Source organism: Hypanus sabinus, chromosome 2 (genome assembly GCF_030144855.1).
Source record: "Hypanus sabinus isolate sHypSab1 chromosome 2, sHypSab1.hap1, whole genome shotgun sequence".
NCBI lineage: Eukaryota > Metazoa > Chordata > Chondrichthyes > Myliobatiformes > Dasyatidae > Hypanus > Hypanus sabinus.
Genome location: NC_082707.1, coordinates 14,349,802 through 14,377,695, shown reverse-complemented (window position 1 = coordinate 14,377,695; position 27,894 = coordinate 14,349,802). Strand labels below are relative to the sequence as shown.

The 27,894-nt window shown below is 40.8% G+C and overlaps 1 protein-coding gene across 2 annotated transcripts in view; it reads right to left on the bottom strand.

Moving 5' to 3' along the window:
• The window catches only part of prkci (protein kinase C, iota), a 136,409-nt gene that overhangs the window by 21,460 nt on the left and 87,055 nt on the right, over positions 1-27,894 (bottom strand). For both annotated transcript variants that reach the window (XM_059992226.1, XM_059992234.1), the window contains exons 9-13: positions 19,987-20,045; positions 17,879-18,055; positions 14,696-14,793; positions 6,373-6,459; positions 5,581-5,716 (exon numbers count right to left, since the gene is read on the bottom strand). In XM_059992226.1, the coding sequence (XP_059848209.1) occupies positions 5,581-5,716; positions 6,373-6,459; positions 14,696-14,793; positions 17,879-18,055; positions 19,987-20,045 (557 nt within the window). The remainder of the gene's footprint in view (positions 1-5,580; positions 5,717-6,372; positions 6,460-14,695; positions 14,794-17,878; positions 18,056-19,986; positions 20,046-27,894) is intronic.

The window sequence follows — 27,894 nt, the reverse complement described above, 5'->3', positions numbered from 1 at the left end:
ATTGGATGGATGGTAAAAAGAAACCAAAGATAGCATGCGGCCTGACTGTCACAAATGGCAGGCAGATGAAAGGACAAAATTGCAGCCAGCAGGGTCAGTACCAGTGCATTGCAGATGCAGAACCAAAAAGCATTGCAAATGCAGTACTCAAAAGTACTCAACGCATAGAGTATAAGAAATAATATGGATGATCTTGTTGCACTATTACAGACTGTTGGGCATGATATTGTGGCCATCACTGAACTGTGGCTGAAGGATGGTTGTAGTTGTCCAATGTTACTTACACGTTGTATCGGGGGGATGGGAGGGTCATCAGAGGGGGTAGCATGGCTCTGCTGGTAAAGAATGTCATGAAATCATTAGAAAATTGTAATATAGAATCAGAAGATGTTGAATTTTTGTGGGCTGAGTTAAGAAAATGCATGGGCAAAAGGACCCTGATGGCAGTTTATATAGACCTCCAAACAATAGCTGGGATGTGGACTACAGATTACAATGGGAAATAGAATAGGTGAGTCAAAAGGGCAATGTTTTGATAGTCATGGGATATTTTAAAATGCAGGTTGATAGGAAAATTCAGGTTGGTGATGGATCCCAAAAGAGTGAATTTGTTGAATGGCTTTTTAGAGCAGTTGGTCATTGAGCTATAGTGGATTGGGTGTTATGTAATGAAACGGACACAATTAGGGAGCTTAAGGTAAAGGAACCCTTAGGAGACAGTGATCACAATATGATTGCATTCAACTTGAAATTTGATAGGGAGAAAGTCTGATGTAGCAGTAGTTCAGTGGAGTAAAGTAAATTACAGTGGTATGAGAGAGGAGTTGGCCAAAATAAATTGGAAGGAGATGCTTCGGGGATGACAGCAGAACATTAATGGCGTGAGTTTCTGAGAAAAATGAAGGTGGTGCAGGATAGATGTATTCCAAAAAGAAAGAAATACTCAAATGGCAAGATATTACAATTTTTGCTGACAAGGGAAGTCAAAGCTAATGTAAGAGCAAAAGAGAGGGCATACAACAAAGCAAAAAATAATGGGAAGATAGAGAGCTGGACAGCTTTTAAAAACCTACAGAAAGCAACCAACAGAATCATTAGGATAGACAAGATGAAATATGAAAGCAATTTAGAAAATATCAAGGTGGATAGAAAAAGCTTTTCCAAGTATATAGCAAATAAAAAGAGATGAGAGTGGATATAGGTCCGGAGAAACAATAACGGGGTACAAGGAGCTGGCAGATGAACTAAATAAATATTTTGCATTAGTCTTCACTATGGAAGACACCAGCAGTGTGCCAGGTGTTGAAGGAGTGTGAGAGAAGTGTGCAGTTGCTATTACAAAGGAGAAGGTGCTCAAAAAGCAGAAAGACCTAAAGCTACATAAGTCACCTGGACCAGATAAACTGCACGCTAGAGTTCTGAAGGACGTAGCAGTACAGACTGTGGAGGCATTAGTAATGATCTATCAAGAATCACTGAACTCTTGGCATGGTTCTGGAGGACTGGGAAATTGTAAATGTCATTCCACTCTAAGATAGGAAGGATGTAGCTGAAAGGAAATTATAGACCAGTTATCATAACCTCAGTGGATGGAAAGATGTTGGAGTCAATTGTTAAAGATGAGGTTATGGAATACTTGGTGAGACAAGAAAAGACAAAGTCAGCATGCTTTCTTTCAGGGAAAATCTTGCCTTACGATCTTGTTGGAATCCTTTGAGAAGATTACAAGTAGGATAGATAAGTAGATACAGTGGATGTCGTATATTTGGATTTTCAGAAGGCCTTTGACAAGGTGCCGCACACAAGACTGCTTACCAAGTTAAGAGCCCATGGTTTTACTGTGAAGTTACTGGCATGGTTACAGCATTGGCCGATCGGTAGCAGGCAGTGAATGGGAATAAAAGGATCCTTTTCTGGTTGGCTGCCGGTGACTACTGATGTTCTACAGAAGTCGTTGTTGGAACTGCTTCTTTTTATGCTATATATCAATGATTTAGATGATGGAATAGATGGCTTTATTACCAAGGTTGCAGATGATACGAAGATTGGTGGAGGGGCAAGTAGTGTTGAGGGAACAAGAAGGCTGCAGAAGAACTTAGACAGATTAGAAGAATGGGAAAGAAAGTGGCAAATGAAATACATTGTTGGAAAATGCATGTCATGCACTTAGGAGAAATAAATGTGCAGACTATTTTCTAGAAGGAGGGAAAATCCAAAAATCTGAGATGCAAGGGGACTTGGGAGTCCTCATGCAAAACACCCTGAAGATTAACTTGCAGGTTGAGTCAGTGGTGAGGAAGGCAAATTAAATGTTAGCATTCATTTCAAGAGGTTTGGAATACAAGCGCAGGGGTGTGATGATGAGTCTTTACAAGGCACTGATAAGGCCTCACCTTGAGTATTGTGACCAGCTTTGGGCTCCTTATATAAAAGATGTGTGGCACTGGAGAGGATTTAGAGGAGGTTCACAAGGATGATTCCAGGAACGAATGGGTTATCATGTGAGGAACGTTTGATGGCACTGGACCTGTACTTGCTGGAATTTAGAAGGGTGGGGGGGGGGGGGGGAATCTCTTTATGAAACATTTTGAACATTGAAAGAATGTTGCTCATGGTTGGGGAGTCTCGGACGAGAGGGCCTAGCCCCAAAATAAAGGGGCACCCATTTTAAACAGAGATGCTGAGAAATTTCTTTAGCCAGAGGGTGGTGAATTTGTGGAATCTGTTGTCACAGGCAGGTTGTTGGGTGTATTTGAGGCACAGATTGACAGGTTCTTGATTGGCCATGGCATCAAAGGTTATGGGGAGAAGGCCGGGGAGTGGGGCTAAGAGGGAAAAAATGATCAGCCATGATTGGATGGCAGAACAGACTCAATGGGCCAAATGGCCTAATTCTGCTCATGTCTTATGATCTTAAACTCCACTGTGCAGCATTAACAAACCTTTCCAATTGGATATTTGTCCCCCTCCAGTTCACATGCAAACCATCCCTTCTGTGCAGGTCCCACCTTCCCTAGAAGAGAGCTCAATGATCCAAAAATCTTATGCCCTCCCTCTTTTACCAACTCCTTGGTGACATATTAAACTGTATAATCTTCCTAATGCTGGCATCACTAGCACGTGGTATGGGTAGCAATCCTGAGATCACAATCCTGAAGGTCCTGCCCCTTAGCCCAATCCTTAGTCCTGCCCAATCCCTGAACTCCCTATGCAGAACTTTATCACTCATCCCACCCATGTCATTGGTATCTCCATGGACCACCATTCAAGGCAGAGGCTGATAAATTGTTGATTAGTCAGGGCTCGACAGGTTACAGAAAGAAAGCCGGAGATTGGGTCTGAGAGGGAAATTGGATCAGCCATGATGAAATGACAAAGCAGATGCAATGAGCCAAATGGTCTAATTCTACTCCTATATCTCATGGTCTAAACCTGATTGCTCTCTACATTTATACCGTCTTTCTGCCACTTGGATGATTTCACACATGATATATTTTCAGATACCTTTTTATACAAATGATCTAAAAGCTTCTGGAGATAAAGTTCCCAGATACCCACAATTAACACTGTGAAATTGATTCTTTGAGCACATGAATCTTTCAACGTTTAACAGGTGAGCTATTTGATGTAGTAAGTGATAGTATCAATCTTATCTAAAAACTTCCTTGAACTAAATAACTTAGCCAATGTTGTCTGGTTTGAAAAAAGTCAATCAACATAACCCATCTTGTCTTACACTGCATCCTGCATCTTGAGCAGTCAGCCCAGGTGCTGTTGGCCAGCATGATTTGTTCTATAGACAAGTACTGTTGGTTTACAAAGCCATTCTTTGACCTCAGACTGATTATTCCCTGATATTTACATGAAAAAACTGAAGACTGATTCCCATTTACAAGAAGAAGCTGACCAAAGAATATTGGTTGGAAGTTTAACTTGCTCAAAAACAACTGATCTCTACAAGGGTCAGCTAAAATGTTAGAAAGCTGAGCTTGGCAAAAAGACACCATCACTCTGGACAGTGAATACGCATAACAGATACATTTAGTTTTAAAGGAATTATGTCTTATGCTTATCTATACCAAAAACAGCAGCCTCTGCAGGCAGCTATTATAAAATTGATGAGAAACTAGCCAAAAAAGGAAGGAGAAAATATAAAGACACAACCCTGAGCTTGCTTCAGTCTCAGCCATCCAAACTGTGGGAAGACGTGGCCTAGGCTTGATTTGGTAATTAAACAGTAAAATTCATTGCAAACATAAATGTTATCTTAACTGAAACTCCCATGGGTCACCTTTACCTTTCAATGTATACTTTAAAAATCTTCCAATTCTCTTAAGGAACTTCTAAAGTCAAATAAAATTGTCAACCTTTGAGGCCAAGTTAATGGCACAATTTACAGTGATTATTAATGACCAATAGAGGATCTCTTGTTCCGCTAATAACACGATTTTTCTGTAAATCTAACCGCAGCTGATTAAAGCCTAGGGAGCAGGTCCCTAGACTGATATATGGTACAGTGCTGCTATCACACTGTTCCAACAAGCCAGGTCTGATTCTGATTTTGGATGCCTTCTTTACAGAATTGCTTAGACTCCGAGATCAGTTTCCTTGTGGACAATCTGATTTTTGTCCACATTCCAAAAAACTGTAGGTTAATTAAATATATTAAAATTGCTCCTAGTGTAGATGGGAGAATCTACAGGCATGTGGAAGTGAGTTGATGTACACATGAGAGAATGGTTACAAGGGAATAAGTGGGGTAATGGGATAGGTGAGAGAGTTCTGAGTCAATATAAATTTTATAGCTCAAATGGCCTCCTAAATTGAGAATCTAAATCTACAGACCATTTTGAGGGAAAAAACAAAATCTCAGTGAGCTAGAAAGAGCTTGCACTATTTATGTGTGCCCAACATAATGAGACAGTGTGACAGTGGATCCATTGTGATTAACTAGCAACTTATTATTTCTTATCTTAAACCACGGGAACAGGTTTAAACATCTGAACAGTACTGAGACCGTAATGTACCTTCCAATTTGAAACTATCACTGTTATCGCTTTGGCGGCCGGGATGGGGGTGGGGGTGCAGACTCAAATCCTGATTGCAATGAAGACGATGTAAACATACTTGCACCACTTGCATCAACTTGATTTATTCACTTATTCTGCAAGGGGTGAGCTTATTTATAAGCCATCATTTAGGCCACAGATTCCCATAGAATCACAATTAATGACCCCATTACAGAAAGGAAGGAAATGGAAAGGCTAAATGATCAACCAAATTAAAATCCCAGTCATTTCCCCAATAACTGTACCATTCACAAAGTGCTTTCAATTATCCTGGCAAAGAACTAGAGCAACATCACTAAGTCAGGTGGCTTTACATCATGGTGAAAGGCTGAAATCTCTCTGCATGAAGAATTCTTCAATGGATCTCATTTACTTTTTCCTACGTTTATGCTGCAAAATAATTTGTTGATCATCTACATAAATAATAAAGCTTGCATAGAGAGTCACACCTAGTTTAATTGCTGCTGATGAATACAAGTTTGCTGATACTGTTAGGATGGTGCAATCTTACCTTACACATTCCATAGTCTGTGAGTTTTATGTGTCCTTCAGAATCCAGCAGGACATTGTCAAGTTTCAAATCTCTGTAAATTATCCCATGTTCATGAAGGTAGTTTAACGCCAGACTGATCTCTGAAGAGTAAAATCTGCCATAAATGAGAAAAAAAGGTTCATCTTTTCCAGACAGGAAAAACGTGGAAGAAATGACAACATACAGCTACAGGTCAGTTTCATTTATCCATCTCAAATTTTCTAAACCAGTCAAAAAAAAAACTCAGCAGTAGATTCAATCTTTTCCCTGGAGCCTCATGTTGAAATTAATAAATGACTATACTTTGTCTTTCATATTCTTTCCGTATCCTAAAAACACTGAGGGGCTCAGGTGACAGGGAAGCGAAGGACCAGTGAGATGTGAAAGAGCACATAGGGAAAAAGGGGCAGAGGGGGGGTAAAATTTTACAGTGGGAGGGATTCACAATGCTTTTCACCCACTGCCTTCTCAACCACACTGCCCACAAAACAGCCACCTTGCTATTAATATAGTAAATCCAGGGATGGGGCAGCCTTTTGTCAATGAAATAAAGATGCCCAGAATTATCAATAAACCAAATCAAAAGTCAGAAACAAGATTCAACATGATCCAATGATGCTTCAAGCAATATAATATTTAATTCATCTAGTGACATATATTGAGTAATTATTTTCAAATTCCAAGACATCTGATACCATTGAGTTTGCTGCCAGCATATTTTCACAAACAATGTAACAGAAAGAAATAATTTGGCCTAATTGATCTACTTACCTGGCATGCTCTTCTGGAAGCTTTCGTTGCCTCTGCATATGAAACATCAGATCTCCACCGTTCACATATTCTATGACAAAAAACAGCCTGGAAGCAAATCATTTAATTTAGCTATTGAACTACTAATTGCTGAATTTTAAAGATAAATAACTGTCAGCCATTTACTTTTATGAAGATGTTGCTCCATTCACCCAGAGAAAGAAAGAATGCAACAGTTGACCTCCAGTCACCTTGGGTACTTTTGACCCTCAGGTTTATTATCACTGATATGTGTTGTATTCTGTTAAATCTGTGGAGCAGTTGGCATCTAACATCTAAATAATGCACATGCATTTTCTGATCCTCCAAATGAAGTTTGGGACCTGGAATAATTGTGCACTCTTGGACACCCTAATGGCAGAAGGAGATAAGCCACAAACAACTTGCCCACTGTGATGACCATCACCCACTACATCATCTGGGTTAAAGCTTGCCGATGGTTAACAGGATCAATCAGTCACCAAAAAAGCTGCAAATATGGCATGGAAGCTCAACATTCTCAAACGCTTGGGCTTTCAGAGGAAGAAATCTACCTTAATATTCAAGTATTCACAATAATATCAATTTTGAAAGTTCAATTAAAATACAAGGCATAGATATTGTCAGATTTTGGAGATTCGGCACAAACAAATCATTTGCCTTGTGTTGTTTGTACTCAAAGGATAATTAAAGCCAGAAAGAGCAAATCTGAGATAGGAAGATAGCATTTCTTCCCAGTACCTCCAGTGTAAGTCCACATGCAAAGCAGATGTCCCGGGGGAGTGCTTACCTGGAGTGGAAAGTCTGCACTGCAACCTACAGTTCATAGATCTATCCCAGGGAAATCTAGGACAAGACCACTAGTTTAAAGTTTTAAACTAGCCTTTCAGCACTAGCATTAGGAAACGTTTTCAAGTGGAAGCTGGGATCCCTTTGACAATTAATGCTAATCAATTGATATCTGCCACAAATCAGATTTTTAACCTCCAACTGCTGAACTGGCTGGACAGGCTAAATAGGCTGCACTCCTCGTCCTGTTTCTTCTTTCATTAAAGCATTCTGTTCAATGTGCTATTAGTTTTTTTGTGCACATTAGTAACAGAATTAAAGGAAGAACTGTAGATATGACATGAATCCACTCTGATCGGCAATGCTTATGCAGTGTTGCTACTAAGTTGGTGAACCCTATAGAATTTTCCCTATTTCTGCATAAATATGACCTAAAATATGATCAGACCTTCACACAAGTCCTAAAACTAAATAAGGAGAACCCAATTAAATAAATAACTTCTAAAAACATTTTACTTGTTTATTTATTTTATTCAAAAAATAATCCAATATTACATGCATTTGTTGGAAAAAGTATGTGAACCTTTGCTTTCAGTAACTGTGTGATCCCCTTGTACAACAATAACTTCAACCAAATGTTTCCGGTAACCATTGCACATTGGCTTGGAGGAATTTTAGGCCATTTCTCCTTACAAGACTGCTTCAAGTCTGGGATGCTGGTGGGCTTCCTTGCATGAACTGCTTGCTTAGGTCCTTCCACAGTTCTATAGGATTAAGGCGAGGACTTTTTGACTCTGCCATTCCAAAACACAGATTTTCTTCTTTTTAAGCCGTTTGGTCATTGATTTAGTTTTGTCTTTTGGATCATTGTCTCATTGCATTATCCAACTTCTACTAAGCCTCAAAAGTGATGGACTGCTTCCCTGACATTCCCCTGTAAAATATCTTAATACAATTTTGAATTCATTGTTCTCTTAATAATTGCAAGCTGTCCAGGCCCTGGGACAGAAAGCAGCCCCTAACCATGATGCTCCTTCCAACATGCTTCACAGATGGGTTGAGGTTTTGGTGTTAGTGTGCAGTGCCCTTTTTCTTCCAAACATAGCAATATACTTTTCTGTCAAAAAGTTCAACTTTTGCCTCATCTGTCCACAGAACATTGTCCCAGAAACATTGTAGAAACTCCAGGTGGTCTTTTGCAAACTTGAGATGTACAGCCACGAGGAAATTTGCAGATGCTGGAAATTCAAGCAACACACAAAATACACCAGGAACACAGCAGGCCAGGCAGCATCTAAAGTTAGTACAGTCGAAGTTTCAGGCTGAGACCCTTCGTCAGGACGAACTGAAAGAAGAGATAGTAAGAGATTTGAAAGTGGGAGGGCGAGATCCGAAATGATAGTAGAAGACAGGAGGCGGAGGAAAGAAGCTAAAAGCTAGAAAGTTGATGGGCAAAAGGGATACAGAAAAGGGAGAGAATCATGTGACAGGAGGCCTAGGGAGAAAGAAAGGGGAGGGGAGCACCAGAGGGAGATAGAGAACAGGCAAGGAGTGATTGTGAGAGGGGCAGAATGAGGGGGGAATAATAAATAAATAAGGGATGGGGTATGAAGGGGAGGAGGGGCATTAACAGAAGTTAGAGAAATCAATGTTCATGCCATCAGGCTGGATGCCACCCAGACAGAATATTAGGTGTTGTTCCTCCAACCTGAGTGTGGCTTCATCTTTTCAGTAGAGGAGGGCATGGATAGACATATCAGAATGGGAATGGGACGTGGAATTAAAATGTGTGGCCACTAGGAGGTCCTGCTTTCTCTGGCAGCCAGAACATAGAAACAGTGAAACAGTCTCCCAGTCTGCGACAGGTCTCACTAATATATAGAAGGCTGCACTGGATGCAGTTTATCACACCAGCCGACTCACAGGTGAAGTGTTGCCGCACCTGGAAGGACTGTCTGGGGCCCTGAATGGTGGTGAGGGAGGACGTGTAAGGGCAGGTGTAGCACTTGTTTGGCTTACAAGGATAAGTGCCAGGAGGGAGACCAGTGGGAAGGGATGGTGGGGGTGGGGGTGGGGATGAGTAGACAATGGAGTCGCGTAGGGAGCAATCCCTGCAGAAAACAGAAAGGGGGGGGGGGGGTGGGGAATAGAAGTGCTTGGTAGTGGGATCACGTTGGAGGTAGCAGAAGTTACAGAGAATTATTGCTGGACCCAGAGGCTGGTGGGGTGGTAGGTGAGGATAAGGGGTACCCTAGCAGCAGATCATGAAGATACACGTAGTGGTCAAATATATTAAGTACAGCAGGTGTCTATTGAATAAGCCACTGCATACAGTTCTGCAAACATGAGGAAATCTGGAAATTCAAGCAACACACTCAAAATGCTGGTGGAATGCAACAGGCCAGGCAGCATCCATAGGAAGAAGTACAGTCAAAATTTCAGGCCAAGACCCTTCTTCAGGACAATGAAAGATAGTAAGAAATTTTAAAGTGGGAGGGAGAGGGGGAAGTCCGAAATGATAGAAGAAGACAGGAGGGGGAGGGATGAAGCTAAGAGCTAGAAAGGTGATTGGCAAAAGGGATACACTTGTCCTCACCTACCACCCCACCAGCCTCCGGGTCCAACATATAATTCTCCGTAACTTCTGCCACTTCCAACGGGATCCCACTACCAAGCACATCTTTCCCTCCTCCCCCTTTCTGCTTTCCGTAGGGATCATTCCCTACGCGACTCCCTTGTCCATTTGTACCCCCCCATCCCTTCCCACCTATCTCCCTCCTGGCATTTATCCTTCTAAGCGGAACACCTGCCCTTCCACTTCCCTCCCTCACCACCGTTCAGGGCCCCAGACAATCCTTCCAGGTGAGGCGACACTTCACCTGTAAGTCGGCTGGTGTGGTATACTGCATCCGATGCTCCCAGTGCAGCCTTCTATATATTGGTGAGACCCGACGCAGACTGGGAGACCGTTTTGCTGAACACCTACGCTCTGTCCGCCAGAGAAAGCAGAACTCCCAGTGGCCACACATTTTAATTCCAACGTCCCATTCCCATTCTGATATGTCCATCCATGGCCTCTTCTTGTTAAGATGAAGCCACACTCAGGTTGGAGGAACAATACCTGATATTCCATCTGTGTAGCCTCCAACCTGATGGCATGAACATTGATTTCTCTAACTTCCGTTAATGCCCCTCCTCCCCTTCTTACCCCATCCCTTATTTATTTATCTATATCTCTGCCCCGCTCACAATCGCTCCTTGCCTGTTCTCCATCTCCCTCTGGTGCTCCCCTCCCCTCTTCCTTCTCCCTAGGCCTCCTGACCCATGATCCTTTCCCTTCTCCAGCTGAGTATCCCTTTTGCCAATCAACTTTCCAGCTCTTAGCTTCATCCCTCCCCCTCCTGTCTTCTCCTATCATTTCGGATCTCCGCTCCCCCTCCCACTTTCAACTCTCTTATTATCTCTTCTTTCAATTAGTCCTGATGAAGGGTCTCGGCCCAAAACATCGACAATACTTCTTCCTATCGATGCTGCCTGTCCTGCTGCATTCCACCAGCATTTTGTGTGTGTTGCTTGAGATGTGCAGCAATGTTTTTATTTGGAGAGCAGTGGTTTCCTCTGCGGTGCCCTTCCATGAGTATCATTCTTGTTCAGTGTTTTTCTAATAGTGGACACATGAACAGAGACTTTAGCAAGTTCCAGAAATTTCTGCAGGACTTTGGCTGTTATCCTTGGGTTCTTTTTCACCTCCTTCAGCATTTCACATGGTGCTCTTGGTGTGATCTTTGCAGTTCTAGGAAGAGTAGCAACAGTACTGAATTTCCTCCATTTGTAGACAATTTATCTTACTGTGGACTGATAAACATTCATGTCTTTAGAAATGCTTTTGTAGCCTTTTCCAACTTAATGCAGCTCTACAATTCTTCTTCCAAGGTCCTCTGAAAGTTGTTTAGATCGAGGTATTGTGCACATGAAACAGATCTGCCTTGAGACGAGCAGGCTGGTCAATAACCTGATATTGTCTGTCTTTTTTATAAGGCAGGGCATCTCTACAAGCCACAGCTTCAATCTCATCTCATTGACTGGAACACCTGACTTCAAATAGCTTTTGAGAAGGCATTACTCCAAAGGTTCACATACTTTTTCCAACAAGTAAATGTAACATTAGATTATTTTTCTCAATAAATAAATGAAGTATAATGTTTTTTGTGCTATTTATTTAATTGGGGTCTCTATCCAGATTTAGGACATGTGAAGATCTTGTCACATTTTAGGTCATATTTATACAGAAATAGAGAAAATTCTACAACTTTTCCCAAACTTTCTGCTTTCGATATTCCCTTTTAAAAATTTGGTGATTGAATTGTTCAAGCAATATATTCTACACAATTTTCATGAGCAAATAGTTTTGTGATTTGCTAACAGAAATATTTTGAAATACAGATGAATACAAATGTATAATAAGGTTACCATTAAACAGCCAGATAGAATATTTCATTCAAAATGCAATGAAGTCAGGGAATAGGTTATCGAGGAAGCTGGCTGTTTTAACCATATTGATATTACAGAAATAGAATAGAAAAGCTTCAATTTTGGTTAGCCATTCCTCAAAATCAAAAACTGTTACTAAACTATGAAGATAAAATCACAAATAGAGAAAAAGGCTTCCTGAAACATAGATGTAAAAGGTGGAGCAACACACACAAAATATAGAACATAAAATAGTACAGCACAGTACAGGCCCTTCAGCCCACAATGTTGTGCCAACCCTTAAACCCTTCCTCGCATATAACCCCTCCCACCTTAAATTTCTCCATATACCTGTCTAGTAGTCTCTTACATTTCACTCGTGTATCTGCCTCCACCACTGACTCAGGCAGTGCATTCCACACACCAACCACTCTCTGAGTAAAAAACCTTCCTCTAATATCCTCCTTGAACTTCCCACCCCTTACCTTAAAGCCACATCCTCTTGTATTGAGCAGTGGTGCCCTGGGGAAGAGGCACTGGCTGTCCACTCTTATCTATTAACATCTTGTATACCTCGATCATGTCTCCTTTCATCATCCTCCTCTCCAGACAGTAAAGCACTAGCTCCCTTAATCTTTGATCATAATGCATACTCTCTAAACCAGGCAGCATCCTGGTAAATTTCCTCTGTACTCTTTCCAATGCTTCCACATCCTTCCTATAGTGAGGTGACCAGAACTGGACACAGTACTCCAAGTATGGTATAACCAGAGTTTTATAGAGCTGCATCAATAAAATGCTGGAGGAACTCAGCAGGTCAAGCAGCATCTACAGAAATGAATAAACGGTTGACATTTTAGGCTGAGATTCTTCATTAGGACTGGAAAGGAAGTGGGGAAGATGCCAGAATAAGAAGGGGCTGGAGAAACAAAGCCAAGCTAGAAAGTGATAGGTGAAATCAGGTTGGGGGGGGGGGGGGGGGGGGAATGAAATATGAAGCAGGGAGATGATAGCTGGAAAAGGCTAAGGTCTAGAGAAGAAGGATTCTGATAGAACAGGAGAGTGGACCATGGGAAGGAGGAAGAGCAGAAGGGGAGGTAATAGGTAATAGCCAGAGAGAGAGAGAGAGAGAGAGAGAAGAGGGACAAGGCCAGAATGGTGGATAGGATGGGTGGGGAGGGATGGGAATAAAAGACATATATCTGAAGTTGGAGAGATCGATGATTCTGCTATCAGGTTGGAGTCTATCCAGACAGAATATGATGTGCTGTCCAAGAGTGGCCTCATCATGACTAAAGAGAAGGCCATGTCCCAATATGTTGGAACAGGAATGGGGATAAGAATTAGAATGGTTGGCCACCGAGAATCTTGAGATTAGTCTGTCTCCATCTCTGGAGACAAACTATCGACTAATATCTTTGAAAAACTTACCAATTCCTATGGTTATCTTGACTACACCTCTTTCCACCCTGTCTCCTTTTCCCCTTTCTCAGTTCCTTAATTTCCACTCCATATGTTCCCAGGATGAGGCTTTCTTTTCCAGGACATCAGAGATGTCCTTCTTCTTTAAAGAATGGGGTTTCTCTTCCTTCACATTTGATGCTGCCTTCACTCACTTCTCGTCCATTTCTCAGACAATCACATTCACCCCACCTTCCTGCTATTCAGCAGGAATAGTGTTCCTATTTGTCCTCACCTACCACCCCTTGAGCCACAACATCCAACTTATGCAATCTTCACTGAGACCCTAGCACCAAATGCATCTTTACCTCCCTCCCCACTCTTTGCTTCCTGCAGGCACCAACCTCTCCATTATTTCCTTGTCCATTCATCCCTCCCGGCATGCATCCTTGCAAGTGACAGAAATTCTACATCTTCCATTCACCTACTCGAATTCAGGGCCTCAAACAGCCCTTCCAGATGAGACAATATTTCACCTGCAAATCTGTTGGAGACATCGACTGTATCCAGTACTCTGGATGCAGCCCCCTCTTCATTGATGAAACCCAGCATAAGTTGGGGGATCGTTTTGTCAAGTGCCTCCACTCCATCCGCAAAAAGTGTAATTTCCCAGTGGCCAATTCCTATTCTCACTCTGAGATGTCAGTCCATGGTTACTTCTTCTACCATAATGAGGCCATTCTCAGGTAGGAGGCGCAAAACCTCATATTCTTGCTGGGTAGCCTCCAACCTTGGCATAAGCAACGATTTCTCCAACTTCTGATAATTTATTTGCACTCACTTTCCCCATTTCCTCTTCTCTATTCCCCACAAGGGCCTCTTACTTCTTTCTCCTCGCCTGCCTATAAACTCCCACTTCTGCCCTTCCTCCTTTCCTTTTTCCCCACGGTCCCCTCTCCTATCAGATTCTTTCTTCTCCAGCCCTTTGTATTTTCCACCTATCACCTACTTACTTCATCCACCCCCCCCACCCACCCACCCACCCACCTGACTTCACCTATTACTTTATAGCTTGTCTGCCTCCTCCTTGCCCACCTTCTTGTTGCGGCATCTTCCTCCTTTCGCTCTAGTCCAGATGAAGCGTCTTAGCCCGAAATGTTGACTCTTTATTCCTTTCCATAGATTATGCCTGACCTGCTGAGTTCTTCTGGTATTTTGTACATATTTGTTTTTTTATTTATTTAGAGATACTACACAGAGTAGGCCCTACTGGCCTTTTGAGCCACACTGCCCACCAATCCCAGATAACCCAGATTTAATCTAATCACAAGACAATTTACAATGACCAATTAAAGTTTCCGGTACCCCTTTGGACTGGGTGAGGTAATCAGAGGATCCAGAGAAAACCCATGCATTCCACAGGTAGGACATACAGAGACTCCTTACAGAGGATGCCAGGATTGAATTCTGAACTCTGACGCCCGAGCTGTAATAGCATTACACTAACTGTTACTCTGTTATGGCGTGTTGCTCTGGATTTCCAGCTTCTGCACTACCTTTGTGTTTATCTAAAAGGTAGTTGTGACTTCACTTTATATATTTAGACTACAGCAATGCCAGCACAACATTTAGAATCATATCTCACCTGCTCTCAGTCTGGAAGCAAGAATGCAGTCCTACCAGAAAAGGGTGATTTGATGCCTGCTCAAACACATGCTTTTCTGTCTGCACCCAATCTATATCCTGCAAAGATAAACCAAACAATTTGTATTTCATTTGCAACCAAGAATAAATTGCCAGCAAAATATTTTTTCAAATATCTCAGCCCAAAACAATATTAATGGGGCTCAATGATACAAATTAAATTTTAGACTGATAATAAAGTGCATGAACCGATTAAAAGGTAGACCACATCAAATTACAAATCAAGCACAAAAACAAAACAAATAAAAAGGCGTAAATCAAAAGCTACTGAATACAAATTTTTAAAATGCCTTAATTATCATCAACAAAAATATTCATGTACTTTAACATTTCTGCATAGGAATTAAAACATTGGATAGAATTTGACGGTAATGTGATAACAAGAAACAAAGATCACAATGAATGCAAGAATTAAGATACACAGCAGTCGTAAAAAGGTGGAACGTGTAAACCCATGGCTGACATTTCCTTCATGTTCTTGTATGTAACATCACAAAATCTACTCCAAGAGCCTGGAACTCCAACACTCACCAAAGTAAAGCCGTTTGCTTGACTGGTTCGTATTCCTCACCAGCACTAGTGTGGCTGAGTGTATACTAGCTAGAAAATGCAGTGCAAATTTATGCCCTCTTTATTCTGACTGCCATTCCCAAAAACACCAGGAACAGGAAGGGCAATAACTACATGGGAACATAACCATCTCCAGGTTATGCCCCAAGCGCACATCATCCTGACTTGCAAATAGATCACTCTTTGTTCATTTCTTGCTGGACCCCCTTCTCCTTCTCTTCCTCCTATGCTCCACTTTCCTCTATCAGATCCCTTCTTCTTCATCCCCTCACTTGTTCTAACTCTTACCTTCCAGCTTCTCACTAAACCCACTCCCCCACTCACCTTCCCCCTAATCACTTGTCTGCTTGTACCCCTTCTCCTCCTCCATCTTCTCATTCTGGTTTCTCCCCTCTTCCTTTGCAGTCCTGATGAAGGGTCTCAGCCCAAAATGTCGACTGTTTATTCCCCTCTGTAGTTGCTGCCTAACCTGTTGAGTTCTTCCAGCATTTTGTGTGTGTGTATGTTGCCATGGCAATCCAGGATCTACAGATCTCTTGTGTTTACTATTTGTTCGTTGCTGCTGGGTGCAAAATATGCAACTATCTTTCAACACTGGGGTAGAAGGAATGCAGCAGTTCAAAGCATGACCCACTACAGGGGAGGTGGATTTAAAAAAAAATATTCATTATAGGATGTGAGAGTTGCAGAACACAGCCCACTACAGATGAGCGTTGGCCTGCAACTCACACATCTCCCAAAATGAATAAAGTTCAAAAATTCACCTCCACTGTAAACACCAGACAGAAGATGATTATGTGCTCCAGATTATGGATGGGAGTAAGAGGGTCATACCTATGGATGCTATTTACATAATAGGAAAAAAGTATGAAATTTCTGTCAAGTACAGCAAAATAAACATTTTATTGCATTTGCTTGAAACCTGTTACATGCCTTGAATGAGGCCTATCAATTTTGCAATCATTTGTTTAAAAGAAATCAGCTCTGCATGCTTTCCCTTACTTCACCACAATGCATCAAACCAGAGATGATTCAGTACCCAGAAGCGCTTCACAGAATCTGGTGATCAGCAGATGAAGCCTTAACTTGAATTTTCCATTTCATTTGCTCCTACCATATTGAAAAGCATTTGCACCTTGCAAAACTGATTATTTAATTTCCTTCCCAAATTCCCAAAGACATTAAATTAATCACGCAGTTGCTCTTTCTCTATCAAATTGGTACCCAAAAGAGGTGGTCCAAATAACCATGAACACCCTATTCTCAGTGACCAATATAAATTTTAGCCATACATCTCCCTAAAACTGGCCATACAGGTTGACAGGGTGGTTAAGAAGGCATATGGCATGCTCACCTTCATTAGTCGAAGCACTGAGTTCTAAAGTCAGGAAGTTATTGTATGTTATAGCTTTATATAACTCCAGTTAGGTCACATCTGAAGCATACAGTTCTGGTCACCCCATTATATGAAAGATGTCAAGCTTTGCAGAGGGTGCAGAAGAGGTTTACCAGGATGTTGCCTGGACGAGAGGGCAAACACTATTAATGAGAGGTCAGACAAATTTGGGTTGTTTTCTCCTGGAGCAGAAGAGGTTGAGGGGAAATCTGAAAGAGGTTTATAAGAATATGAGAGGCATAGGTAGAGTAGACGGACAACATCCTTTTCCATTGGTTGGAATGTCTAATATCCAAGGCAATGCACTGAAGGCAAGGGAGGGGCAAGTTCAAATGAGATGTGAGGCGCAGGTTTTTTTTAAACATAGCCTTGCGGGTGCTTAGAATGCACAGTCTGTAGTGGTGGTGGTGGAGGCAGATGTGTTATGGACCTTTAAGAGACTTTTAGATAGACACTTGAATATGAGGAAAGAGGTGGGATATGAACATTGTGTAGGCAGAAAGGATTAGTTTAGTTGGCCATTTAATTACTAATTTAATTGGTTCGGCACAACAATGTGGACCAAAGAACCGGTTCTATATTCTATGTATGGGAAAGGAACTTCTTTCTTTTGCAAATGCAAAAATTTGAAGCGCCTCTTGAACATCATTCCAATACCCAGTGGAGTTGGCCTACTTAGTATTCACTTTCACACTATGCCATGGAAGCTGAACTATTGTGCTCTGTGTCAGTATTTTAACAGCTTGGAGGCTGGTAGGAAAACTGAATAATAAGTGAAAAGGACAGAACTCATGCAGATAGTAACACTTTTCAGTACAAGTTATTTGAATGGGAGTTTTCCCATGACCAAAATGCTGACTAGAAACTCAGCATGTTTCTCAGCTTTAAAGAGATACACTGGGCATATCGCCACTATGTCCTTGATAATTTTGATCCTTGGCATTCTTGCAAACCGAATCCAAGACATGCACAAAACCTCCTTTCTTTGCATAAGTGACATTGGCAAGCTAGTGAGCATCAAGATTTATTCCACAAGAAACTTATAAAAATTTACTGCAGTGTGGGAAAAGCATAATATTTCCAAGTCTTCTTAACATCCAAGTTATGAAATGTTATCAATTCTCAAACTTGATTGCAGTGTGACTCAGTATTTCTTACCTCATCATCGTTAACCAGCTCCTTTTTCACAACTTTCATTGCATAAATGCGCTCTGTCTTTTTCAATCGGACAAGAAGAACTTTAGCATAGCTGCCTCTCCCAATCACACGGATTAAATCGAAGTCAGCAACACCCAAACTGGAGGGAGCTTTCCCACTTTCCCTGCTGCTCATGGCCTGTCCGGGGTGGGGGGGGGGGTGGAAATTAACAGATACAAGGTCAACACGCTCTTAAAAGCAGCAAGAATATTCATTTGATCAAGGCTCCACATGCAAGGAAAAAGTGGCAGGGGAGGGGGTCAGATAGTCAATTCAGTGGTCTCACAGCAAAACTCATTTAAATTTCCAACATGTATTCTGAGTACTGGCAGCCTCAGCCAGTGTAATTCTCAGTAAATCCCAATCTTCATCCTAACCAATAAAAACACACAGCTTTTTAATCTTAATCTCACTATTCCTTGGCTACTTAGTTGACCCAGCCCAACTATGGTGGCGAATCTACAAGTGATACATGTGTATCTGGGAATACTGAAATTCTAGTTGTTAATCATGAATAATTCCAGTGGAGAGGAATCTGGAGAAATCAATATGTTGTAACATGATCCAAACTTTAGCTCATACTTTTCTAGTAAACAGAAACAATCCTTTGCAAATTTTAAAAAACAGCTAAACTTATGCAGTGTCATTAACAATCTTGTCAAACCTTTTGAAGCACAATATAATCTTTACATGAAAACTTAACAGAACTCTTTTGATTTAATTTAATTATCAAAATGAAATTCCTTGTCCATTATATGCCCTGAGACACTGAGGTACTGAAGGACCCCCCTTTGAAAACACTTAATTGATGTAACTTGCTACAATTTACAGTGAAAAGGACCATTATATATTAAAGTTGTTGCTACATGATGTCTTTTATTTACTTATCACCAGAACAGAGAAACCAACCGAACATTTTTTTTTAATGCTTATTGTCTGATTTATTTCTGTATTAATGACATTGTCAGATACCAGCAAGCTCAAGGTAAGGATACTGACTTTTTCCAGAATCAGAATCAGGTTTATAATCACTGGCCATATGTCACAAAATTTTTGTTGTTTTTCGGCAGCAGTACAGGATTTTCTCATATAGGGCTGGCAGAGTTTACAACTCCCTTTACAATTAACAAGTTCATCTCAGATGCACAGCACACAAAGTTCACTGGCTTAATTGTCTTATAAATATTCACTTTCTCTGTTCCTTTCAATGTAAAAGAACTATAAAGCTCAACTGGCCCCAAACCCAAGTCCAACCCTAAGGGAGTAAGCCACCTATGTGTCCACCATTCAATGTAATAATGGGGTCATCCTGCACCAGAGAATTTCAGAAGCTAACATAACCCAAAGAGAAATTTCTGCTGACAATTCAAAACAGCTAACCCCTTTAACTCCGAGTATTCCACTAATTACAGTTTCAAAGTTATTATTGGATGCATTTTCATTATCTTATGGGGCAACCATTCCAGATCAAATCAGCCCATAAGATCATTATTTCCACCGCTCCCACAGCTCTGAGGTTCTTTAGCCTATCTTAAATAGGCACTCTCTGGTTACATTTATAAGGGAAACCTGGTATTTCTTCTTACAGGGGTTCAGACATAATATGATGGAGGTTTTACTGGAATAGATAAGAACCTATTCTCAGAAGCAGGAAGGTAAGAAGCCTGAGGTGAATGGCAAAACAAGAGACGCAATGTAAACAACTAAGTTATTTTACACATGATGGGGCTAATGTGCTCCAGAATGTGTCTATCCAGTGACAGATAAAGATTCAGTATTTGTTTTCCAAAAGGGAACTGTTAAATACATGATTTTAAAAAATTGTAGAGGTTTGGGTAATCGAAGATGGGAGTTACCAACACAAGCCAATTGGCACCTCTCTGGTCAATCTCTTTCTAATTTCTATCAAAAACTTCACTTTCAAAACTCTGCCAGAATTACATCTCCAATGCTGACATTTAGCCACGAGAAAGTGAAAATTATGACTCGATATAATAGCAGCATTCAACATGATTACTCGTTTTTAAAAACACAAGATGCTAACAAGCAATTAAAGCACTGGTCAATACCTCTTTCTCCTCGCCAACATGATCCAGGTTTTCTTGGCTGGAGGATTTGTATGGAATAACTGTACATAATGTGAAATGAGAAATATTATTAGTGAAGATAAAAAACTAAATTATATGCTAGAAAAATATTTTTATCCATTATCTGCAACTATAAAATAGCTAAATAATTTGAGATTTGTTCATGGATGAATTTCACTGGGAAGTACTTCAATGCATTACTCCACTGAAACCACCAGTAACTAGTCTGGGACCAGAGCACATCATAGAATCACTTTTGTTTTTTCATCTTGCTCAAGCTCTCAGGTCTTCTTCCATCAGTTTAACATTTAAACAACCTCCCTCAAAAAAATTATTATTTGAACTACACTCCCAAACTGAGGAAGTCAATACTTAAAACTATAAGGGAATCAGCTGACACTTTTAAATGCCCCAGCTCAATACCTATTTACTAACTTTGCTTTTAACTAACAACTTCTGGTCTCTTATTTTCATGTTTGCATTTTATCATTGTAAAGCGCTTTGAACTGCAGTAGTTGTATGAAAACTGGTCTATAAATAAGGAATTATTATTATTAACAGCAATAGCTTACACGACTACTCTCCACTTGCTAAACAAGCACCCTTTGGAATGCAACACAGCATGCCATGTGATAACTCTGATCTTACCAAGAAACTGCAGAGAGTTGTGGACACAGCTCAGCACATCATGGTAGCCAGACTACCCTCCATGGATTTTGCCCATACATCACGGTGCCTCAGTACAGCAGCCAACATAAACAAAGACCTACTCACCCTTCTCTCTCCCTGGTTGGGCAAAATATACAAAAGTTGCAAAGGACATGCTAAAAGGCTCAAGGACAGCTTCTGCCCAATGTTTTACAGTACAATAAGATCCATCTTATGGTTTTGCACATTGTGCACCTACACTACTTTCACTACAACCAACACTTCATTCTGCACTCTTATTGCTTTATCTTATATTACCTCAACATACTGTCATAATGAATTGATCTGTATGAACAGTATGGAAGTTTTTCACTGTATCTCATTACTGGTGACAATAACAAACCATTTATTTTAATTTAGAATTGGTGATGAGGTTCAACAGATTGATCCAGTCTGACATGAAATCTCATCTTAAGACATTATTAAAATCATACTGAACAGTTACACCATGCAAAAATTAAATTTGTAAAAATGCCCAGGTTGAATACAACAGCACCTATGCGAGAATAGGTGGACTTGTGCTTCAGGAATCTACACTTCTGGATTTTAGAGATTATATGAAAATCTGTAATGATTCAATGTGATTTAATCAATTTAAACTCAGTTTTTTGAGCCATTCACAGTAAAACTGTGCCTTTGAATTTATTTAGCAATTACAACACTCAGTGAACATCAAGATGTGAGAAGGCCTTGGTGCGTAACATTAAGGAAAACCCCAAACAATTATACACATAGGTGAAGAATAGGAGCATGACTACAGTGAGAGTAGAACTGCCCAAGAATAAAGTGGGAAACATTTGCCTGGAGGTGGGAGGAGGTAGGGGAGATCCTTAATAAATACTTTGCTCAGTACTCATCGAGGAGAGGGATTTTGATGAATGTGATGTAGGTGTAGAATGGGCTACTATGTTGAGTTTAAGAAAGAGGCAGTAATAAAGCTTCTGAAAAACATTACAATAGATAAGTCTCCAGGACCTGGCAGGATATACCCCAGGTTACTAAGTGACAGCAAAGATTGCTGTGGCATTGACAATCTTCTTTGTATCCTTTCTGGTCACAGGAATAGTATCAGAGGATTGGAGGATGGTAAATGTACTGCTGTTCAAGAAAGGTGATAGGGATAATCCTGGGCAAACTAATGAAGAGGTTTCTTAGAGCCAGGATTTATAAGCATTTGGAGAAGCATAATTTTGTTAGGGATAGTCAGCATGGCTTTGTGAGGGGAAGATCATGCCTCAAGAGATTGAGTGAGAATTTGTTTTGGCACCTCAAATAAATAGAGCAGTTTTTGGGGTGTATATCAATTTTAGTAAGACATCTGACAAGGTTCCCCATGGTAGACTCATCTGGAAATTCATGAGGTCCACAGGGAAAATCTGCTGCATGGATTCAGAATTGGTTTGCCCACAGAAGGCACGGGGTGGTAGCAGATAGAATGTATTCTGCCTGGTGGTTAGTGACTCATGGTGTGCCACAAGGATCTGTTCTGTGGTCCTTTGTCTATGACTTTTTATAAATGACTTGGATGAGACAGTGTAACAAAGGTTGGTGGTGTTATGGATAGTGTAGGTTATAATGGGATACAAGTGCAAGCTGGGTAGAGAAGTGACAAGTGGTGCTCAGTCCAGAAAAGCGTGAAGTGATAAACTTTAGAAGATTGAACTTGAGGAAAAGTATAATGTTCATGGCAAGATTTTTAGCCAAGTGGAGGAAGATGGGAGTTTGGGGTCCAAGCACATAGATCCTTCAAAATTACTGCTCCAGTTGACAGCGTGGTTAAGAAGGCATCAGTCTTCATTAGTCAGGGGATTCAGTTCAAGAGCTTCAAGGTAATGCTGCAGCTCTATAAAACACTGATTATACAACACAAAGTATTGTGTTCAGTTCTGGTCACCTCATTATAGGAACAATGTTGAAGATTTACAAGAAGCAGAGGAGATTTACCAGGATGCTGCCTGGATTAGAAAATATGTCTTATGAGGAAAGGTTGAGTGATCTAAGGCTTTTCTCTTTGGAGCGAAGGAGTATAAGAGGCAACATTATAGATTAAGATTAAGAGAAGTATTGATAGATTGGATGGCCAGCAACCCCCCTCCCCCCCCAGGGTGACCCTGGCCAATACTAGAGGGTATTTGTTTAAGGTGAATGGACAAAAGCATATGGGAGATGGGAGATTTTTTTTTAAAAAGAGTGGTAGGTACCGAGAATGCACTGCCAGTAGTAGTAGTAGAAGTTGATACACTAGGGTCATTTAAGAGATTGTTAGATGGGCACACGGGATGCAAGAAAAATGGAGAGCTGTGGGGTATGTACGACAAAAGGATTAGATTGATCATGGAGTAGGCCGAAGAAGACATACCGTGCTGCATTGTTCTGTGCCCTATTTCATTTTTGAGGCATCTGCAAAATTTTTGATTTTTAATGATCCACCACCTTTTAAGTCAAAAAATCTTTTCACATCAGCCCTAAATTTCTGATCCTGTAATTGGAGGCTGAAATTCGCAAATGATGGCAGCCTAAAGGAAACCACCTACCTTAGGGGAAAGTAGGGCATTGAACTGAATGACCAGTTATTATCACAATGAATGGTAAAGCAGGTCCAAACAACCAAATGGCCTACTGCTCGTACTTCCTATGTTTTTAATGATTTGGCAGAGCAAAATCTTTAACTGTATTACTGATACAAAGCTAGGTTCTGATGTAGGTTCGTGAGATTTCAGAGGCTTTTCAAAGGGATACAGATAAGTTCAGTAAATGGGCAAGAATGTGGCATATGGAACAAAATATGGAAAAGTGTGAGAACATATATTTTGAAGGAAACTTAAAAGGCCGAGCATCTTTAAAATGGTAAGAGTCTGGATGGACTTGGTGTGAAGTGAGATTTTGCATAAAATCTACAGAGGTATGACAAGCAATCAGGAGTAGAAGGTGGAGCTTAGTTATGATGGCATTAAATGGCAACTTCTTTGCTTGCATCTTTGAAAATTTCTATCTTCCATTTCTTTTTCCATCTTCAATATCTCTATTTTTCTCTTTCAGGGTTCTTCTGAAGATGCTGACCTGGAGTTAAATGCTGACTTCAGTTCTTTGCGGGAAAGGGACCCATTCTTGGGGTTTCATGACTGGCCTTTATTCAACATGCCAATGATGCGGCCTAAGAGCTTAGCTCACCTTCAGAGGCCCAGGACTTAGTGACTCTGCAGATGGGCGGATTGCAGGTTGGTGTCCCTGCAGGAGATTGGTGTGTTATGGGAGTCGTAAGATCTCTGGCTATGTGTCCAGAGACCCAAGATCTTTGGGCACAGAGCTCAGAAAAGGCGACGAACAAACTTTTAACATCGTAAACCAGCAAGTTATTTGTTAGGGAGAGAGTGAGAGCCTGTGGTATGTTGAATACTGGGTGAATGAGTAGTCTTTGGGGTACTGCAAGACTGTGACTTTGCTGCACACTGGTGCTCAGTGGTGGGTGCCAATGCTTTATTTTTGCTGGTGGGGGAGGGGGACTGTTGCTTTGCTGCTGTTGCTTACACGTGGGAGGGAGGGGAGCTGGGGGGGGCTTTGGAGTTCTAACACTTAACTGTCATTCATTCTTTGAGGGCACTCCTCTGTTTTTGTGGATGGTTGCAAACAAAAAGCTTTTCAGGATGTATATTGTATACATTTCTCTGACGTTAAATGTACCTTTGAAACAAATGGTATGGTGACCTTTACTGCAAGAACATTTGAGTAAGAGTAAAGAATTTTAGACACCTGGAAGAACATCTCCCAAAAATAGAAAAAAAAAACATGAAATTGAACTTCATCAGACTGACCCTCCATATTTTGGAGAGGAGACCACTACCACCATCCAGGCCAATTTGCTCTTCTCACTGCTACCATCCGGCTGGAGGTGGGTCCCACACCACTATTTCAGGAAATGTTAATACCCTTCGCATCAGACTCCTGAACTGGATAACTCCAATTGTCACTAATATGAACGGGTTCTACAACCTACCAACACACTTTCAAGGACTCTTAACAATTCATGTCTCAGTATTATTTTATATTTTCACAGTTTATCTTCTTTTGCACATTCATTGTTAGCCCTTGTCTGTTTATAAGGTGAAAGATCAAAAGCCATGATTTTATTATAAGGCAGATTAGGCACAAGAGGATGTATGGTCATCTTTGGCTTCTTAGAAAACAGAACAGTACAGGAACAGGCCCTGCAGCCCACAACATTGTGACAAATTAATTAAACCAGTTACACCAAATCTAATCCCTCTTGCCCACACATTGACCATATGCATCCCTTCTCTGCTTATTCATGGGCATATGCAAGTCTCAATTATTCCTATGCTTTCTACCTCTAGGCCTGTACCTCATTGAAACTTATTGAACATTGAAAGTCCTAGACAGAGTGAGTGTGGATTTCCTGTAGTGGGGGAGTCTAGGACCAGAGAGGGTACAGCTTCAGAATAGAAGGACATCCCTTTAGAACAGAGACAAGCAGAAATTTCTCAGCCAGAGAGGGTGGTGAATTTGTGGAATTCATTGCTAAAGATGGCTGTGAAGGCCATGTCACTCTACTACTACTACGTTGACTCAGGCCTAGGGGGCCGGCATCGGGCATGATGATGGACTCACCACTCCTCCCTCTCCCTCATCAGTGTGTTCAGTTCATCTACATTAGCTGCGCCACTATCTTCTAGGAGCATGTTGACCCTAGTCTTGGGAAGGTGCCCAGGGATCATCTTCCCAAGCTTGGGCTCCCATGTGATGACGAGGCTGGCTATTAGCTCAGGGTGGCGTAGACAGTGCCCCGCTAGTTGCAGTCTTCTCGCCTCAATTTTAGTAGTGAACATCAGTAGGTCGTCATAGAGCTCGATGTTGGGTGTTGCTGCCAACTCATGTCAAGAGCCATCCGGAGCATTCGTGTATAGCAACCATTTAGTGTCTTTCTCATGGTCTTGGTGCGTGTCCACGTCTCACATCCGTACGTGAGCATGGACTCTATGACTGCTGTTTAAAGCAGAGATTGATGGGTTCTACAATAATAAGGATATCAAAGGTTACAGACAGAAGAGAAAGGGGTTGAGAGGGATAAAAATCAGCCATAATGGAATGGTGGAGCAGACACAATGGGACAAAAGGCCTAATTCTGCTTCTATGTCTTATGGTCTTATACTGGATTATCAAAACTATACCCATATAAAATAAATTAAAATTAAATCTGCAAACTACATTTCCTAATCAAATACCTGCTCTGCTACTTTTACCACTCCATTGTCTCACAGGAACAAAGGAAGAGTTCACTTCAATTCCACTACTCATATAACCCTTCCCTGTCAAGGTTGAATATACACTTAAAAGCTTATTATCTTCTATTACATGCACTATTTGGCTCAGTCCAAGAAATCTAATACACAGCTTGTAAGCAATTTCAAATATAAAGGCCTTGTTTCTCATTCAACCAGTTTCATAAGTGGTCAGTTAGTGAATTGAGAATTCCAGCATATTGATCTACCAAGCTACTATAATCAGGAATATTACTGTAACATTGAATAAACTATTTTGTTAAAATTCAGAGCAGCAGTTAAGCAGCTCAAAGCTGGGCTCATCCAAAGGCAATTTATCTACATGCTGCCCAAATCATATTACATTTGGTAATATATCCTACCTAACAAAATCATCGAGTCATAGTGAGAGAGAGCTAAGCACTGAAGTATGCCCTTTGGTCCATCTGGTCTGTGCCAAACAGTTATTCTAATCTCACTGACCTGCAACCCGGACCATAGCTCTCCATACCCCTCCCATCCGCATACTCCTTTTCAGATTTCCCTTAAAATGTCACCTTTCATATGACCTGATTTTAGCTTCATCTAACTTCAATATATGCATTTACCCTATCTATACCTCTTAATTTCTACACCTCTATAAGATCTCCCTTCATTCTCCTACCATGCAGGGAATAAATCCCTAACCTATGGCAGGAATTTTGAAGGATCATCCTGGAAAGTGGTGGCTGATGAAATGGAAACTGAGTAAAAAAGGAACAATCCTTGTTCTGGCTCTGAGATGAAATTAGAAATGCAGGAAATTAAGGATCTCTTCAATATTGAGTCATGCTTTTCCTGGTCAATCCTCCTTTCCCTTGCAAATGAGGGAGAATCAACTCTTATCCTTTCACCTTTCCCATCATCTTTGAGAGACCTAAATGCTCTTCCTTCGAAGTTCACAACACAGTTTCATCTCTACTGGAGGAAAAAAAAACAGATTGGATAACAGCTTTGAAGAATTCCTCTCTGCAAGTGATCTGTATCTTCAGTTCTCCATCTTTGGTCTCCCTACACTGCTTCAACAAGCACAAAGAAGGGCACCTCATCATCTATCTCAGTGTGGTGCAATCTTCAGCACTCGACACTGAGTTCAACAATTTCAGGTAAATGGACTTTTTCTGTTTCAGAACTGAACAGTCATCATGGCCACAGCCATAATTTCTTACCTCTCTGCAACTTAAATCAGATTTTTTTTAGACTTTATTTTTATTGTTTTGCCAATAACAGAACAAACAGGATAAAAACAGACAGACAGGGTCATCATAGGTGAAGTAAAATCCGTATCTTATAATCGAAAAAATGAATAGCGAAATGGGTTACATCGCTGTATCAAGGTTAAGCAAACTCTTATGTCCATAATTGTCCTTCAAGGTCTCAGGGGACCTTAAGATCCATAACTCTAAAGTCCATTCTGCAGGCTTCCTCATAAGAAGAAATAAAACAAAGTTCTTCAAACCAGATAAATGTACAGTAAAGAAGTCATCTCAGGCTCAAATAAAATGTCCAATTTTCCTAGTATTTTTCAAATTTTTTAGTGGCATGTCTCAGAGTGAAAGTCAATAATTCCATAACATATATTTCTTGAATTATTTCTATCCATTCCAGGACTGTAGCAGAGACTCCTTGCTTAGCCATTTCCTGGTAATCACTTTCTTACTGGCTGCTAGTAGTATTTGTAACAAATATCTTTCATGTTTTTTGAGCCAATTTGGTACATTACCCAAACAAATAATGTTAAAGTCAAAATTAATCTCTGGGCTGATTACTGCCCTTATCTCTGTTACCACAAATAACCAATAAGACAAAATCTTTGGACATTCCCAGAAGATATGAAAATGATCAGCCAACATATTATCACACATTC